This window comes from Felis catus, chromosome A1 (genome assembly GCF_018350175.1).
Source record: "Felis catus isolate Fca126 chromosome A1, F.catus_Fca126_mat1.0, whole genome shotgun sequence".
NCBI classification, from domain to species: domain Eukaryota; kingdom Metazoa; phylum Chordata; class Mammalia; order Carnivora; family Felidae; genus Felis; species Felis catus.
Window position 1 is genome coordinate 176,942,982 of NC_058368.1, and position 18,664 is coordinate 176,961,645.

General features: G+C 38.9%; 2 protein-coding genes across 7 annotated transcripts in view; one reads left to right on the forward strand and one right to left on the reverse strand.

Moving 5' to 3' along the window:
* Positions 1-18,664, forward strand: part of UBTD2 (ubiquitin domain containing 2) — a 62,319-nt gene that overhangs the window by 37,413 nt on the left and 6,242 nt on the right. For 5 of the 6 annotated variants that reach the window (XM_023259612.2, XM_045035517.1, XM_045035514.1 and 2 more), the window contains exon 2: positions 4,361-4,597. The exons of the other annotated variant lie outside the window; for it this stretch is intronic. In XM_023259612.2, the coding sequence (XP_023115380.1) occupies positions 4,361-4,597 (237 nt within the window). The remainder of the gene's footprint in view (positions 1-4,360; positions 4,598-18,664) is intronic. 6 annotated transcript variants of the gene reach the window in all.
* EFCAB9 (EF-hand calcium binding domain 9) overlaps positions 1-18,664 on the reverse strand; it is a 59,974-nt gene that overhangs the window by 22,058 nt on the left and 19,252 nt on the right. The gene's annotated exons all lie outside the window — the stretch shown is intronic.

Below are 18,664 nucleotides of genomic sequence, written 5' to 3' on the forward strand. Positions count from 1 at the left end.
ACTTAATGTGGTTGATTGCCTGCAATTTAAATCAGAAATTTAGGGAATAAGAACTGTGTCCTGTCTTTAAATTCATTGTTAGAGCATAATACTGTACTTAGTCCCAGATACATGAATGATAATGAGCATCTCTCTCGGTATCAGGAGTCAGACTGATGTGTGAAACAGGTAAATCTGAAAGTTTCAGAGCATAAGATGTAATCTAATTAAGTATACATAGTTTACATCTTTTCCTTCATAATTGAAAATGGTTGACTTGGTTCAAAAAAAAAACGTAGCTTCTTAGCTGCGAGACTCATTTCTGTGTCCAGGTATTTTCAGAAATAAAGGTTTATAGTATTGGCTAAAATCATAGCACATTTGATGACCAATTCCTAAAAAAAACACTCCGATGAACACATAGGAAGAGCATGACAGTCATAGAACATTTCTTTTCAAAATTAAGGGAGGTATTTGATGTCAAATTCTCAGAATGTCAGGTTCTATTCAGAAGGTATGAAGAGAAAAAAGACTTAGCCTGTGTATTTTTGCAAAAATGTCTTAAGGTTTTTTATTTTATATAGCCGTCCCAAATTTATTTTTACTTAGCAAATACTTATTTGTAGTTTATTATATACTAATGATTTTTATTAGTGCTTTACAGATATTAAAATCCTCATAAAACCCTAAATATTTTCATGTTTTCATAAGAGCATAGTTTAAATGCTAAATTATGCTAAATATTAATTGCTAAATATCCATTTTTTCTCCAGTTTATTTAACAAAGGTAAGTTAGGCAACAAACTGCATTTAGTTTAAAATGATGAAGCTTTTAACCTCATATTTTTTAGTGAAAAATCACTGCTCGATGGTTGCACTAAAATAATATGTTGTAAAGGCTTAAGTATTTTAATAATGGACATTTAATAGAAAGACATTCTTTATTACGTATGTTTGTGATACGGAGAAAAACAGAGACCTAGACAGAGAAAAGGAGGCTTACTTGATGTCACAAGCATTTATTTTGTCTTACTTGCTTTTACATAAAGCAATTACTTTGGAACTTTACAGCATATAGATTTGACATGGATTTGGAATGATTATCCTTAAGAAGCATAATGCATCACGTTTTTTTTATGGGAGTTCTTAAAACTTCTCTATGTGGAGGGAGGTAAAATCTACCTCATGTTTGTAGGGGAGGGGCTTTTACTTTTTCCAAAGTATTTTCTACCTTTATTGTTTTTCTTTTTGGTCCCTCTGAGGGCCTCTTTAGGTTTCTTGGGTGTAGGTACTGAGATTGTTCAGGTTTTGTTGTTTCTGCCTTTGCTTTGCAATTCTCTCACAATAACAGAATTACAACTAGTTATCTCTCTGATATGTTTGATATATGTGAGGCTAGACAGTTCTCTGGAACTACTCAGGAAGACTCAAAACTTTATTCAAATGGGTATCTTATTTGATTATTGAATAGATAACTTTGAATAATAGATACTAATTTGAAGGTTGAATACCTATTCAAATAAGCATTTACCAGGGTGCCTGGGTGGCTCATCCACTGAGTTTCTCTTTTTGTTGTTGTTGTTAGTTTTATTTATTTATTTTGAGAGAGCACATGAGCAGGGAGGGACAGAGAGAGAAACCCAAACAGGCTCCATGCTCTCAACACAGAGTCCAATATGAGGCTTGAACTCATGAACCATGAGATCACAATCAGAGCCCAGCTGAAATCAAGAGTTGGACACTTAACTGATTCAGCCACCCAGGTGCCCAAGCATCTGACTCTTGATCTCAGCTCAGGTCTTGATCTCAGGGTCCTGAGTTCAAGCCCTACTTTGGGCTCCATGCTGGGAATGAAGACTACTTACAAAAAAGGGGGGGTGGGCGGTATTTACCTATTGTATCCTGCCCTCTACTGTCTGTTCAGTAAACTAATACTGAGTGTTGTCCCTAAGTTATTTCTGACTTTAAAGGCTAATACAGCAGAAAATAAATTTTGCCTTTCATTTTACCTTTTGGTAGAACCAGTAGATTGCGATTATCTGACATATTGTGAACACCTTTTAGAGAATAATGCTCTGTATACATTTATTATTTGGAAGATGCAAGGGAAAATCTTTAGTATAGATTGTGTTTCTCACATTTGAATTAAACCAGATACACACACCTATAGTGTTACCCTTAGTGGACGTTCAGTAAATACCTGTTAAATAAAGAGACTTGGATTCTATTTCTAGCTTTGCTACTAAATAGACAGTTTTCCTACTCTGCTGTTCATACCCTTTTAGAACTCAACTGGTTGGCATTTTACTAGGATAAGTTACAGAGCCAAAAAGTACAAGGAGTCAAAACACTGAATGTTTTAAGAGAAAACAGCTGGCAGTGACATGATGTGCTGTTCTGAAGGTAGAAGATGAGATCTCGTGTTTGCTGCCTTGAGACAAAATGGCCAGTTTGGGGGGAGAGAGCATGGTTTAATCCAAGTGTCAAACCAGACACATTTGGCAGTATTAGTTCTGTCATCAGGAACATAGCTTGGTATAGGGTATAGAGATTGCCCAGGGACTGGAGTTATGAATAGCTCAGATTTATTTGGCTCTGGGCCAGTAAGGGAGTGGTTAATTTCATGGCCTCTTTAGAACCATTTTGAGAATCATTTCTTTTAAATTAGTATTCTTTCTGCTCTTAAATATAGAACATTGAATTTTGATGTACACCCTCTCCTTCCCACCACTGTGTCATTTACTTTCCACCCACTCTTACCCAAGACTCCATCAAGCTTCAGTTTTCTTTTTACTTATTTTTCCATCTGTCAAACTATTTCTTACCTATGGCTCCATATAAGATTAAGAATGGCTCTGTATGTCAGTGTGAGATCAGTGATCCTAGGCCAGGTAAGTGTCTGGGTGCAAAAAACTTACATCACACTTGTTCTAGCTCTACTACTATGTGACGTTCTCTAAGGAGCTATGATGCCTTTTACAGCAACAGAGGAGTGGACTCTTGCCCTCTTTTTTCTGCTCCTTGTAGTCAGGAGTTTCTCCCTTGGTTCATTATCAAGGATCACCTGTTCAGTCCTATTTTCTCCAAAGAGTGAAGCCCTGATTTCTGACCTTCTCCCTCACTACTTTCAAAATAAGCTCCTGTATAGGTTTCAGAGAAAAGTATTTACACTTTCTTGACTGAAGTGCAGGGGATGCTCCTATGATTAGGTTTCTTCATATGGAGCCGGTGGTTTGACTGTTCTTTGGACACCACAAAACAGTCTTTCCCTTCTTGGGGATTTCTCAGTTCCTACTTTCTGGCTTCATATGTCCAGAGTCCTGAGAGTCCAGCTAATGTTGCTACTTCATTTTTCCTAATATCTTACCTCTCTTTATGTCATCCTTTGACTTTAAAAAAAATTTTTTTTTAACGTTTATTTATTTATTTGGGACAGAGAGAGACAGAGCATGAACGGGGCAGGGGCAGAGAGAGAGGGAGACACAGAATCGGAAACAGGCTCCAGGCTCTGAGCCATCAGCCCAGAGCCCGACGCGGGGCTCAAACTCCCGGACCGCGAGATCGTGACCTGGCTGAAGTCGGACGCTTAACCGACTGCGCCACCCAGGCGCCCCATCCTTTGACTTTTTAAAATACTGCCGTTACTGTTTGATGAAACCCTTATTGCTATTTTTCTGGGTAATTTTTAAAGTCATCCTGGGGAGAAGGCATAACTGAGTTGAAAAGAATTACTAACTTGTCAATGGACATTTTGGATAGAACCTTCTAATGTCCTCATTTGCTCTTGGAGTTCTAAAATAGGGAAATTTCAGGGGCCCCTGGGTGGCTCAGTCGGTTAGGCGTCCAACTTCGGCTCAGGTCCTGATCTTGCGGTTCACGAGTTTGAGCCCTGTGTCGGGCTGTATGCTGACAGCTCAGAGCCTAGAGCCTGCTTCGGATTCCGTGTCTCCCGTTTGCTCTCTGCCCCTCCCCCACTCAAGCTCCGCCTGTCTCTGTCTCTCAAAAATAAATAAAAAACATTTAAAAATTTTTAAATAGGGAGATTTCAGAATGCAAGAATTAACTAGTAGGCGGGGCACCTGGGTGGCTCATTTGGTTATTGATAGCAGCTCAGGTCTTGATCTCATGGTTTCAGGAGTTCAGTCTGTGTCAGGCTCTGCCCTGACTGCTCAGAACCTGCTTGAGATTCTCTCACTCTCTGCCCGTCCCCACTCACGCTCTGTTTTTCTCAAAATAAATGAATAAACTAAAAAAAAAAGAATGACTAGTAGGCAAACTTGTAGCTATAATTTTGATGAATCAAAGAGAACTGACCAGATCACTTTTAATACACTGTTTATAAATTTTGGTTTTCATTTCAGCTTTTTATTTTTCTTCTCAGTCGCTTTAGGTCGTAACCAGCCTTTGAAAAAGGAGAAACCCAAATGGAAAAGTGATTATCCCATGACAGATGGACAACTGCGCAGCAAGAGGGATGAATTTTGGGATACTGCACCAGCTTTTGAAGGCCGTAAAGAGATTTGGGATGCCTTGAAGGCTGCAGCACATGCTTTTGAGAGCAATGATCATGAACTGGCACAAGCAATCATTGATGGTGCAAACATAACATTACCACATGGTAGGTTTGGTGGTCCTCAGGGACAAAGGGGAACATAATCATCTCCTTTCTAATAACAAGAAACCAAATGGGAAGTGTTCATTTTACTTGCTGTGCATGATTCTCCTCCCTGCACACCCCCCCCCCCCACCATCAAAGAGGAACATTTGTCTTTGCTTCTTTGTGGATTTACTTTGTGTGTGTGTGTGTGTGTGTGTGTGTGTGTGTGTGTGTATTTTTTTTTTAAGTAAGCTGTGCCCAACATAAGGCCTTGAACCCATGACCCTGACATCAAGAGTCGCATGGTCCACTGACTGAGCCAGCTAGGTGCCCCAATATATGTATTTTTTAATATCTAAATATCTTGGGTATGCCTGGGTGGCTTAGTTGGTTGAGCATCCAACTCTATTTTGGCTCAGGTCATGGTCCCAGGGTTGCGGGATCAAGCCCTGCATGGGGCTCTGCACTGAGCACGGAGCCTGCTTGGGATTCTCTCTCCCTCTCTCCCTTTGCCCCTCTCCCCCACTTGTGTGCTTTCTCTTGCAAATAAATAAAAATGAAAGATTTAATATTTTTAATCTCATGAAAGAGAATGCTTAATAACCTGTATTTTCTAACTTACGTCCTCAGAAACTTCCTTGCTCTTCATCAAGGACCCTCCACCCCCTACCCCAATCTTTTAGAGCTTCTACTTTATTCCTTTCCTATGAGCACTAGAGAAGTAGTCTCAAATTTAGATCTCAGAAGCCTTAGAGACTCAGTGGATGCTTCTTTAGTCTTTATACTTTCTCATCAAGCCTATTTTTAGCAAAATGAAAAAAACTAAACATAGAAGTCACATATTTTGAAGGACAGGTTTCTATGGTTGCAGGCCTGAGCATTATGAAGAACCTTTTTCTTTTGCTTAGGAATGTGACTCTAGGGACCACCATTAGCTTTGAGTATTTCCAGGAACACATATCTGCTGGACCCATGCACATCCTCTTGCTTGGTCTCTTTGATTAGAAACACTTCAAAATTTTTCATGGTATGCTGAGCTTTAAGTGTTAATTTTATACTGTATTTATAAATTTTTCTCTTTAGTTTTTCAAATTAATATTTTTCCAAGTTAGTCCTGTATATAATCACCTGCGTTCTTCTGTATCCTTTTCTGTTCATTTATATCTTCATTGTTTCTTTTTCAATATCTCCCTTTTTGTCTACATTTTCAGAACACATGCTTTTCACTGTTTAATCATCTGCTTTATGTCCTTTGACTCCTTTTCAAATAAAGATATTTTAACTTTAATAAAGATAGTATCCTTCCCAGTTTTCCAAATCTCTGTTAATTTTCTGAACTAACTGTGCTTCCAAGAAACTTTTTTTTTTTTTAATTTTTTTTTCAACGTTTTTTTATTTATTTTTTGGGACAGAGAGAGACAGAGCATGAACGGGGGAGGGGCAGAGAGAGAGGGAGACACAGAATCGGAAACAGGCTCCAGGCTCCGAGCCATCAGCCCAGAGCCCGACGCGGGGCTCGAACTCACCGACCGCGAGATCATGACCTGGCTGAAGTCGGACGCTTAACCGAATGCACCACCCAGGCGCCCCAAAAACTTTTAAAAATACATATTCCAGGGGCACCTGGATGCCTCAGTCTGTTAAGTGCCCGACTTTGGCCCAGGTCATGATCTCACGGTTTGTGAATTCGAGCCCCACATTGGGCTCTGCTGTCACCACAGAGCCTGCTTCGGATCCTCTATCCCTGCCCCCTGCCTCTCTCTCTACCCCTTCCCCACTCATGTGTGCATATTCTCTCTCCCTCTCTCTCTCTCCCTCCCTCCCTCTCTCTCTCTCTCTCTCTCTCTCTCTCTCAAAAATAATAAATTTAGGGGCGCCTGGGTGGCTTGGTAGGTTAAGCATCCAACTTCAGCTCAGGTCATGATCTCGTGGTTGGTGAGTTCGAGCCCCATATCGGGCTGTGTGCTGGCAGCTCAGAGCCTGGAGCCTACTTCAGATTCTGTGTCTCCCTCTCTCTCTGCCCCACTGCTGCTCACACTCTCTGTCTCTCTAAAAAATAAACATTAAAAAAATTTTTTTTTAATAAATTAAAAAAAATTTTTTAATAAATTAAAAAAAATTTTAAATACATATTCCATAGCTGTCCTGTTCTTCATTATGAAAGCTTATTAGCATAGGCTTGTGTTAATAACATTTATTGAGCACCTACTATATATAGATCACTTTTTCTGCACAGATGGAAAAATTATCCTTCCTACATTTAAAAAATGTTTAATTGAATGTCATTTCAGTGTGACTCTTTAGTCCTGATTTTCATGAATACCCTCTAAATTCTTTACCTCTTATAATAATTGGGGTGGTGGACATCATCTTGCTCTGTTACCTCTTTCAGTTCTATGTCTTGTCTTCAGATACTAACTTTATGGGCACCTGGGTGGCTCAGTTGGGTAAGCATCTGACTCTTGAACTCAGCTTAGGTCTTAATGTACAGTTTGTGAGTTGAAGTCCTGTGTTGGGCTCTGTGCTGGGCGTGAAGCCTACTTAAAAAAAAAAAAAAAAGCAAGCTAGCTTTATATAAAGGAAAGAGTCTTCCTTTATAATTACTTTTTACATTCCTTCTGTTTTTAATACTTATAGCCTATATTTTTAGAGCAGTATTTATTTATTGTTTGCATAGGTTTGCAAGTTGGGAGTAGGGGATTCGGGGTGGGAAAGAATAATTGTTTATCTGTGATTGCCTTAATGTAGAATAAGCCTGAGACCCAGAATCTTAGAACTTTGACTTCCCTTACTTTGTACTTATCATAGTTATCTATAGGAATATCTGATTGTGTTCTATAAATTATAGCCTGTTTACAGGTTCATGGAGACAAAGTAGCTCTGTTTTATGTAAGGCAAGAGCCTATGCATTATTTTATTGGATATGGGCTCAGATCTCTTTGCTTATTCTCTGCTTTAGTATGAAGGAATCAAACTGATGTTTGATCTTTCCTTGTTCAAATGTCTAAAATAACTTTCTGGGTATTACTGACATTGGTACCCTTGACTGAATTTCCTTGTTCATATCTGAAACTTAACGGTGTTTCTTGGGTGGACTTTTGAATTGTGTTCTGTCGTGTGCTCTAACTCACCATTAGTTTATAACTTAGCTATTTAGCTACATGATTTTACCTAGAAGTACTCAGTGGTGTTGCTAAAATTTAAGTTTAAGTGTTCTCATTTGTAAAATATGGATTATAACTACCTACCTCATAGGGTGGTTGTGTTGATTAAATGTGATAATAACACATATAAATTACTTACCATAGTCCAGAAAACATTTGATAAATAGTAGTGCTAATGGTTGTACTTCTTTTTTTTTAAATTTTTTAAATTTATTTTTTATAATTTATAACCAAGTTAGTTAGCACATGGTGCAACAATGATTTCAGGAGTAGATTCATTCGTTAAGCCCCTTACCCATTTAGCCCATTCTCCCTCCAACAACCCCTCCAGCAACTCTCTGTTCTCTATATTTAAGAGTTTCTTATGTTTTGTCCCCCTCCCCGTTTTTATATTATATTTGCTTCCCTTCCCTTAAGTTCATCTGTTTTGTATCGTAAAGTCCTCATATGAGTGAAGTCAGATATTTGTCTTTCTCTGACTAATCTCGCTTAGCATAATACCCTCTAGTTCCATCCACATAGTTGCAAATGGCAAGATTTCATTATGATTCCTGAGTAATACTCCATTGTATGTATATACCACATCTTTATCCATTCATCCATCAATGGATATTTGGGATCTTTCCATACTTTGGCTATTGTTGATAGTGCTGCTATAAACATTGGGGTGCATGTGTCCCTTCAAAACGGCATACCTGTATCCCTTGGATAAATATTTCATAGTGCAATTGCTGGGTCATAGGGTAGTTCTACATTTTAATTTTTTGAGGAACCTCCATACTGTTTTTCAGAATGGCTGCACCAGTTTGCATTCCTACCAGCAGTGCAAAAGAGATCCTCTTTCTCCGCATCCTAAAATCATCTATTGTTGACTGAGTTGTTAATGTTAGCCATTCTGATAGGTATGAGGTGGTATCTCAGTGTGGTTTTAATTTGTATTTCCCAGATGATGAGTGATGTTGAGCATTTTTTCATGTGCCAGTTGACCATCTGGATGTCTTCTTTGGAGAAGTGTCTATTCATGTGTTTTGCCCATTTCTTCACTGGGTTATTTATTTTTGAATGTTGAGTTTGGTAAGTTCTCTAGAGATTTTGGATACTAACCCTTTATCTGATATGTCGTTTGCAAATATCTTGTCCCATTCCGTCGGTTGCCTTTTAGCTTTGCTGATTGTTTCCTTTGCTTTTTATTTTGATGAGGCCCCAGTAGTTCATTTTTGCTTTGGTTTCTCTTGCCTCTGGAGATGTGTTGAGTAAGAAGTTACTGCAGCCAAGACAAAGAGGTTTTGCCTGCTTTCTCCTCTAGGCTTTTGATGACTTCCTGTCTTAAGTTTAGGTCTTTCATCCATTTGAGTTTATTTTTGTGTATGGTGTCATAAAGTGGTCTAGGTTCATTCGTCTGCATGTTGCTGTCCAGTTTTCCCAGCACCATTTGCTGAAGAGATTGTCTTTATTCCATTGGATATTCTTTCCTGCTTTATCAAAGATAAGTTGGCCATACGTTTGTGGGTTTCTGGGTTCTCTGTTCTGTTCCATTGATGTGAGTGTCTTTTTGTACCAGTACCATACTGTCTTGATGATTACAGCTTTGTAATACAGCTTGAAGTCCAGGATCGTGGTGCCTCCTGCTTTGGTTTTCTTTTTCAAGATTGCTTTGGCTATTCAGGGTCGTTTCAGGTTCCATACAAATTTTAGGATTGTTTGTTCTAGCTCTGTGAAGAATGCTGGTGTTATTTTGATATAGGTATTGCATTGAATATGTAGATTGCTTTGGGTAGTATTGACATTTTAGCAACATTTGTTCTTCCTATCCAGGAGCATGAAATAATACTTTTCCATTTTTTTGTGTCTTCTTCAATTTCTTTCATAAGCTTTCTATAGTTTTCAGTGTATAGATTTTTTACCTCTTTGGTTAGATTTATTCCTAGGTATTTTATGGTTTTGGTGCAATTGTAAATGGGATCAATTCCTTGGTTTCTCTTTCTGTTGCTTCATTATTGGTGTATAGGAAGGCAACCGGTTTCTGTGCATTGATTTTATATCCTGCAACTTGGCTGAATTCATGGATCAGTTCTAGCAATTTTTTGGTAGAACCTTTTGGGTTTTCATATAGAGTATCATGTCATCTGCGAAGAGTGAAAGTTTGACCTCCTCCTGGTCAGTTTGGATGTCTTTTATTTCTTTGTGTTGTCTGATTGCTGAGGCTAAGACTTCCAATACTGTGTTAAATAACAGTGGTGAGAGTGGGCATCCCTGTCTTATTCCTGACCTTAGGGGGAAAGCTCTCAGTTTTTCCCCACTGAGAATGATAGTAGTGGTGGGTCTTTCATATATGGTCTTTATGATCTTGAGGTATGATCCTACTGTCCCTACTTTCTTGAGGGTTTTTATTAAGAAAGGATGCTATATTTTGTCAAATGCTTTCTCTGCATCTATTGAGAGGATCATGTGGTTCTTGTCCTTTCTTTTATTGATGTTATGAATCACATTGGTTGTTTTCCAGATATTGAACCAGCCCTGCATCCCACATAAATCCCATTTGGTAGTGGTAAATAATTTTTTTAAGGTATTTTTGGATCCGATTGGCCAGTATCTTGTTGAGGATTTTTGCGCCCATGTTCATCAGGGAAATTGTTCTATAGTTCTCCTTTTTAGTGGGGTCTTTGTCTGGTTTTGGAATCAAGGTAATGCTGGCTTCATAGAAAGAGTTTGGAAGTCTTCCTTCCATTTCTATTTCTTGGAACAGCTTCAAGAGATTAGGTGTTAACTCTTCCTTAAATGTTTGGTAGAATTCCCCTGGAAAGCCATCTGGCCCTGAACTCTTGTTTTTTGGGAGATTTTTGATTACTAATTCGATTTCTTTACCAGTTATGGGTCTGTTCAAATGTTCTATTTCTTCCTGTTTCAGTTTTGGTAGTTTATATGTTACTAGGAATTTGTCCATTTCTTCCAGATTGCCCATTTTATTGGCATATAATTGCTCATAATATTCTCTTATTATTGTTTGTATTTCTGTTGTGTTGTGATCTGTCCTCTTTCATTCTTGATTTTATTTATTTGGGTCCTTTCCTTTTTCTTTTTGATCAAACTGGCTAGGGTTTATCAATTTTGTTAATTCTTTCAAAGAACCAGCTTCTGGTTTCGTTGATCTGTTCTGTTGTTTTTTTGGTTTCTGCTCTAATCTTTTTTGCTTCCTGTGTTCTGTTGGTTTGGGGTTTTATTTGCTGTTCTTTTTCCAGTCCTTAAGGTGTAAGGTTAGGTTGTGTATCGCTGACCACCTTTCTTCCTTCTTTAGGAAGGTAACGGTTGTATTTCTTGAACTCTGACATTAACAAGTAAATTTGTTGTACCAAATCTTTAATTATAGAGTTTGTCCATTTTTCTGGATATATTATCTACTGATAACATCTTTTTCTGGCTTTTAGGAGATTGCCCATGGGCATATGCCTAATCGAATTTGGAGGTTGTGTTAACTCAATAGCTACAGGTTTATTAGACACCTAAACATTGAGGACATAGTTAGTATCATCCCATATCTGGGCCATCCCTATCCCTTTCATCTGCATCTGTTAGTATTACCATAAGAGTATTGAACAATACTTAGATATTAGATTGACAATCTGAAGAGATCTTAGGCCATACATTCCTTTCTAAGATTCTTTCAGTCAAATCTCTCTCCTATCTTGTTTTCATCTCATCCTCTCTGTCTTCTCTTTCCATAATCTTATTATCTCAACCTATTCATATTATCTTCCCAATATAAATATTATAAAAAATTCTTCAACGTTTGAAAACTATATGGAAATGTCTTTGTAAATGTTATTTGTATAGGTCTTGCTATCTTGTCTGTTATTTTAGGTTTTGTGTGTACAAAATAAGCAAGGATTATACACTTTTTTGTTTAAATTGTATTTAATATCAGTGTTATGTGCACAAAAATTATGTATTTCTCAATGGCTTTTGTTCCTATAAAATAACTATCTTTTTTCCTGAGTTGTTTTTGAAAGAAACAACCAAAACACATCCCACCACCCATTGCCTCTACCCCATGTTTCCTCCCTTATTTTCTTACAGTGGTTCCTTGAATGATTCTGTCCTTGTCTCAGTTCCAGTCTGCAGGTCATATTCATTATATTTTTGCCTTGTCCAAGTGCAAAATAATTCCGTGCTTCCTAATGATCTCCCTTTATTAATATCAGTGGTGTCTTTAGTTCATTACTCTCAAATGGCAGTAGGGAGAGTTAAGAGGGCGGCTGGTGTCATAACTACCTGGGAATATTATATGTATGCATATATTTTCACTCTGCAAATTGTGACTCAGATTGAGGATGATATGGACATGTATATTGTGGAAAAATCTTCCTAGTGATTCTCGTATCTGGCATCTCTTTTCTGTAGCCTTCTATCCTTTAAGAGCTTTATTTATTTATTAATTTTTAATTTTTTTTTTAATGTGTATTTATTCTTGAGAGAGAGACGGAGCACGAGTGAGGAGAGGCAGAGAGAGGAGACCTAGAATCCCAAGCAGGCTCCAGGCTCTGAGCTGTCAGCACAGAACCTAACGCGGGGCTCAAACCACGAGCCACGAAATCATTACCTGAGCCGAAGTTGGATGCTGAACTGACTGAGCCACCCAGGCACCCCAGAGCTTTATTTTTCATGATTTACACAACATTTTTTACTTATGGTCCTAAATTTCTTAAAGAATATCTCCTTTTTCTAACTGATTGCTATTTTGGCATTACCTAAAAATCATAAAAACATTCCTAACACAGTATTTTGCCACTAAAACTAGGTTACAGATTAAATGGCTTACCCAAATTAGCATAAACAGTTTTTTCCTTTTGTTTTTGTTTTTTTAAGGTGTGAGATGCCTGCCGGGCTCAGTTGGTGGAATGTGTGACTCTTGATCTTGGGGTTGTGAGTTGAGCCCCACATTGGGTGTAGAGATTAATTAAAAGTAAAATTATGTATTATTATTATTATGTTTATTTATTTATTTTTGAGAGAGCACAAGCTGGGGAGGGGCAGAGAGAGAGGGAGTCAGCAAATCTGAATAAAGCAGGCTCCAGGCTCCAACCTGTCAGTGCAGAGTCCGACATGGGGCTTGAACTCAACGAGCTGTGAGATCATGACCTGAGTCAAAGTCGGACACTTAACCAACTGAGCCACTCAGGCGCCCTTTATTTTATTATTTTTTAAAGTTTATCTATTTAGAGAGAAAGAGAGCAGGGCGCAAGCAGGGGAGAGAGAGAGAGAGAGAGAGGGAGGGAGGGAGGAGGAGGAGGAGGAGGAGGAGGAGGAGGAGGAGGAGGAGAGAGAGAGAATGAATATGAATGAATCCTAAGCAGGCTTGTGCTGTCAGCACAGAGACCAAAGTGGGGCTTGAACCCATGAACCATGAGATCATCACCTGAGCTGAAATCAGGAGTCACTTGCTTAACTGAGCCATCCAGGCACCCAAAAAATAACATATTTTTTAAAAGGTGGTTGTTAATTCTTATTTTTCACAGAATCTGGCTCATAGTTTGTTTCAGAAACAGTATCTGTTTTATAAAGATGAGCATTTAATGCTTTTTAGAATTATTATATAGAAGATTAAAACGATTTTTAAAATTGGCTTAAAATTAAACTTAAATAAAAAAAGAAGCAGTGCATGAATTCTGGGTTATTTAAAGGTCCCTATAGAGGTGCCTAGGTGGCTCAGTTGATTGTGTCTGACTCTTGATTACAGCTCAGGTCATGGGGTTGAGCCCTGTGCTGGGCTCCACGATGAGCATGGAGCCTGCTTGAGATTCGCTCACTCTCTCCCTCTGCCTTTTTTTTTTTTTTTTTTTAATGTTTATTTTGAGAGAGAGGCACTGCAAGCAGGGGAGGGACAGAAAGAGAGGGGGACAGAGGAGCTTGAAGGAGGCTCTGTGCTGACAGCAGAGAGCCTGATGTGGGGCTCGAACTCACAAACAGTGAGATCATGACCTGAGCCAAAGTCAGATGCTTAACCAATTGAGCCACCCAGGTGTCCCAGAATTTGTCTTTTAATAAGCTTAACTGATAAATTTGTCATCAACATAAAGCTTAAGAATGAAAGCATGAAGACATTACACACACATGGAGACAGAGGATTTTCTCCAGACTATTGTGTTTAGAAATGAAACAGGAAATTAATATAGGATCTGTTGAATGACTAACCATAAGTTAATAGTATATTAATATATTAATTAATGATTTCCACTCTATCCTCGAAGAAACAAAAATGATTTGGAGTTATAAAATGTAAACTTCCCCGGGGCATTATGGGTGGCTCAGTTGGTTAAGCATCCGACTTGATTTCAGCTCAGGTCATGATCTCACGGTTTGTGGCTCGGAGACTGCTTGGGATTCTGCCTCTCCCTCTCTCTCTGCCCCTCCCCTGCTTGCTCTCTATCTCTCTCAAGATAAATAAAAATAAATTTAAAAAATAAAATAAAATGTAAACTTAACCATTCTTCTGTTTCTGTCACCCCCCCCCCCTTTTTTTTTCAATTAGAGTGACAAAGGCCTTGAAATAGCGGAGGTAAAAGATTGTCCCTGTGTCAGTAGGCTTCTCTGAAGATCATTGTCCCCTTAAATATGTGACAAAATGTTGCACAAGCTCTTAATCATGGTGTAGCTATCAGATGGCTTGAGCAATGTACACAAGCTAAGCCACCTTTCACATGCTTGCTAGAAGACAGAGAGAGAGGGAGAGACCGAATCCCAAGCAGGTTCCATATTAGACTTGGTGCTTCTGAATGCTACCGTCTTAATAGCTAACTTGGTAGCATCTCCTAGTGTTTGACTGCCAGATATAAGCTTAATATAATTCCCAGGAAAGTGTTGTTTGCATGAGAGCTTGACATTAGTTAGTCCTAAAAGACCACTCATATTTGAATGAAGGGTAATTTTGATGGTCCTTTTGACATTGCGATTCAGGTTTGTAGAGGACCCCATGAGGCATAACGCATTGGACTCGAACTCTGTGAAGGTTTGATGCTTTGTGATGCTGCTGTGAGTGAGCTCTCCCCTGTAAATCTGGTTCTGAGATTTAAAACCTGTGTGAGAAGGGAACCAACATTATTGTTTTCAATGGGTTTATTATATGTATTAGGCAATTTTGCATGAGTTTTATTATTTAATCCTTACGACAGTTCTGAGATAGATACTATAGTCCTTGGGGAAACAGATTGAATATATCCAAAATTAGTGTCTAAATTAAAATTTGAGTATGATCAACTCCAAAGCTGCTACTCTTGCATCAGATTCACTACTTCTCCTCCAGTCTTCTGGTCCTCCATTAGACTTGACAGTAGGCTTCCCAAATCATAGGATGAACCTACTGTTTTGTTCCTGTACAGTCTTTCTGTTATTTCCGTGCTTCTATCCAACTTCATTAGGCCTTCCTTTGCCATAAGAAGTCACATTTGTTGAAAAAGAGTTTGTGCCTTTTGGGTCAGTTAGAAAAGAGAAATCAGGGGAAAAAAAGGAAGGGAAGGAAGGGAAGGAAGGAAGGGAAGGAAGGAAGGAAGGAAAGGAAGGAAGGAAGGAAGGAAGGAAGGAAAGGAAGGAAGGAAGGAAGGAAGGAAGGAAGGAAGGAAAGAAAGAGAAAGAAAGAAAGAAAGAAAGAAAGAAAGAAAGAAAGAAAGAAAGAAAGAAAGAAAGAAAGAAAGAAAGAAAGAAAAGAGAAGTTCAGAATAAAGACAGTATTTCTACAAGCTTTGGAAGAGACCCCCAATGTGACAAAAGCCTTGTAGTTCCAGGACATTGCCCACTTAGTTAATTTTGGGAGGACAGTTTTCTATATCAGATTGTCAGTGTATTTTGAATATTAAAATTTCAACTGTATTGAGGTATATTGAAGTATACTAACAGCACATATTTTTAAAAATTTTTTAATGTTTATTTTTGAGAGACAGGCAGCATGAGCGGGGGAGGGACAGAGAGAGAGGGAGACACAGAATCCGAAGCAGACTCCAGGCTCTGAGCTGTCAGCACAGAGCCCGATGCAGAGCTCGAACTCACAGACTGTAAGATCATGACCTGAGCCGAAGTCGGATGCTTAACCGACCGAGCCACCCAGGCGCCCCAAGTGTACAACTTGATCAGCTTTGGCATGTATACACCATGAAACCATCATCACAAGATAACCTTTCGTATCTCCAGAAGTTGCCTAATGTAAAAATTTATTTTTAACTTTTACAAGTTTGTTCATGTAGGGGCACCTGGGTGGCTCAGTCAGTTAAGTGTGTCTGACTTCAGCTTAGGTCATGATCTCACAGTTCGTAAGTTCAAGCCCTGCATCGGGCTCTATGGTGACAGCTCAGAGCCTGCTTTGGATCCTTCATCCCCCTCTCTGTCTGCCTCTTCCCTGCACGCACGCTCTCTCACTCTCACTCTCTCTCTCTCAAACATTAAAAAAATCCAAAAAACAAAAATTTGTTCATGTTGCTATGTGAGTCTCAGGTAGTAAAAACATTAAGACTGACTGCATGCAGTCTTATAGGAGTGAGCATAGAGGGATAAGCAGTGAGGCCTTTGAATGAAAGGCTGAAAAAGGCCTCTTTTTTTTAACCTGAAACATTGCTTGAGAAAGAGTTCTGGCATTTAGTAAAGCTATTCTTATTATTTGGCATATAATCTAGTTTTATCTTTTTAATTTTCTTGTGAAGTATTTTAAAATACTTCATAAAATAACCATAGAAAACAGTTGACCGAGGAAAAGAGAATATCTGCACAAGTCATCTAGACAGAAGGTAAATAAAAACTTGAGAAAATATGTATGAAATTAGGACACAAGGTGGAGCCTTGGCAGCTTTCTTTCTATCATGGGGAGATTTCAGGGCTTCCTGACCTGGGGAGGTGATACCCTGGCAGTTGTCTATCCTGGTGGCCATCTGTCCCTCCTAGGACTTGAAGCCTGTGATAGGTTTGTGAGGAGAAGGGAAAAAAGACAGGAGCATCCTTGCACTGAGACTGCTTGGTGAGCAGTGTAAGCAAGCCTGACCAGAACTTCTTTAGAACTAGTGAATTTGCTAAATGAACCATACCCTCAGGGTCCAGTGGGCAGTGAGTAAAAACCTAGAAATTGCAAATGTAAACATAGCTAAAAGTGATTTTAGAAAGGTAGAAAAATGCCTACATTATTGACATTCAAAGTGGTTATTTCCTTCTTGTGTTTAAACGTACAGGCTTTCTTTAAGGAAAACTCTCCATCTTACAACTTTGCCCTGTTGTTCATACATTCCTCACATATGGTAGGTGAGACAGTGACAGTAATAGGTCCATTTTGTCACTACGTTTGGTGGCCTCACAGCACTGAAATTTAGTCACCGTTTTCTTTTGCCTCATCTTCCAGTTCCTTCTTGGATCTTATATTGTTCATATCATTGGCAGTTGTGTTGGTGGGCTGCATTTGGACTGTTGGCTTCTTGCTCCTTGTGATTCATGTTTGACTTTTCATCCCTCTAAAAGTTTCCTCTTCATGGAGCACCTGAGTGGCTCAGTCGGTTGAGCGTTTGACTTCAGCTCAGGTCATGATCTCGTGGTCCATGAGTTCGAGCTCTGTGCTAACAGCTCAGAGCCTGGAGCCTACTTCGAATTCTGTGTCTCCTTCTCTTTCTGCCCCTCTCCTATTCACACTCTGTCTCCCTCTCTCACTCTCTCTCAAAAATAAACATTAAAAAAAAATTTTTAATTTTCCTCTGCCTTCTCCCCCCTCCCCCCCCGCCCCATGTCCATTTCTTTCTTTCCATTAGCCATATCACTTGGGAACCCAGCCCTGTAGTTTTACCCCTATGTTACACATTTACTTCTTCAGGAATCAGATTATTTCAGTCTATCACTTATTGTGTCTGACCCTGGACAAGTTCTTTCTCTCTGCTTCAATTTTCTCATTTGTAGAATGAGTGGAATAGACTGGCCATAGAGGGCTATTGTGAGGATTAAATGTTAATGTGTGAGAAGTGCTTAGAGCTAGAGCGAATGTCTGCTTTTATGTTCAAACCTGTACATCTGAGATTATTACTCTACAAGCTGCTCTTAACCCTTTTCCCAGTATGCCTTTTCAGTTACCTGCACATAATTCAGTTGAAGTATCTCGCTAAACCTGAAGCAGTTAAGAAACTAAGCAAAAAATCTTGTAACCCTAAATTCTCTGTCACTCTCATTTCCTATTTAGGTGATTCTTTCCTTTTTCTTTTCCATCATCCATAACCACTCGATAGGTCTGGCCAGTGACCATATTCTCTCAGATCCAATTCTTTCCATTGCTGTAGTCAGGCAGTCATTTCAGCACGTCCCCGATACCAGGCATTGTCTCTTTATACAAATGATAAAATAGCCTTCAGCCTTTTGTTGTTCACTAGCCTAACCCTAGCACCTGGAACATTGCTTGGCATGTAACAGCCACTCAGTATCTGCTGGATGAGTAACTCATGTACTGTATCAGCCACCTCCGGTTACTTCCTACATTACGAAGTCTAAAGTCCCAAATCTTTCTATCAGGTTGCCACTGTTTCTGTCTATCTAGTCATTTCACATCATCGATTCTCTGTTCTACCTTAGCAAAATCACTTGCTATTTCCTGCTTACCTTGTACTAATTCTTGTTTTCTTATTGTTCCTATTTCTTGAGATGCCCTTTCCGTGTCCTGCCCAGAACACACTCTTTCTTCAGAATTTCTCCTCCTTTGCTCTGTTAACTTTAGTCACTCTTCTGTTGTGTGATGTCTCAGCTTTTGTTTGATTTTCAATGTGTCAACTTATACTTAAAATCTCTGGTGGGTTTGCTGTATCTGCTTACCTCAATTAGAAGTTTCTGGGGATCTAGGACAATGTTGGCTCTCTTGTAACCTTTTCTCCCTAGGGTCTTACACTCTTCCATGTGTTTAGTAAATGTACCTGCAACAACT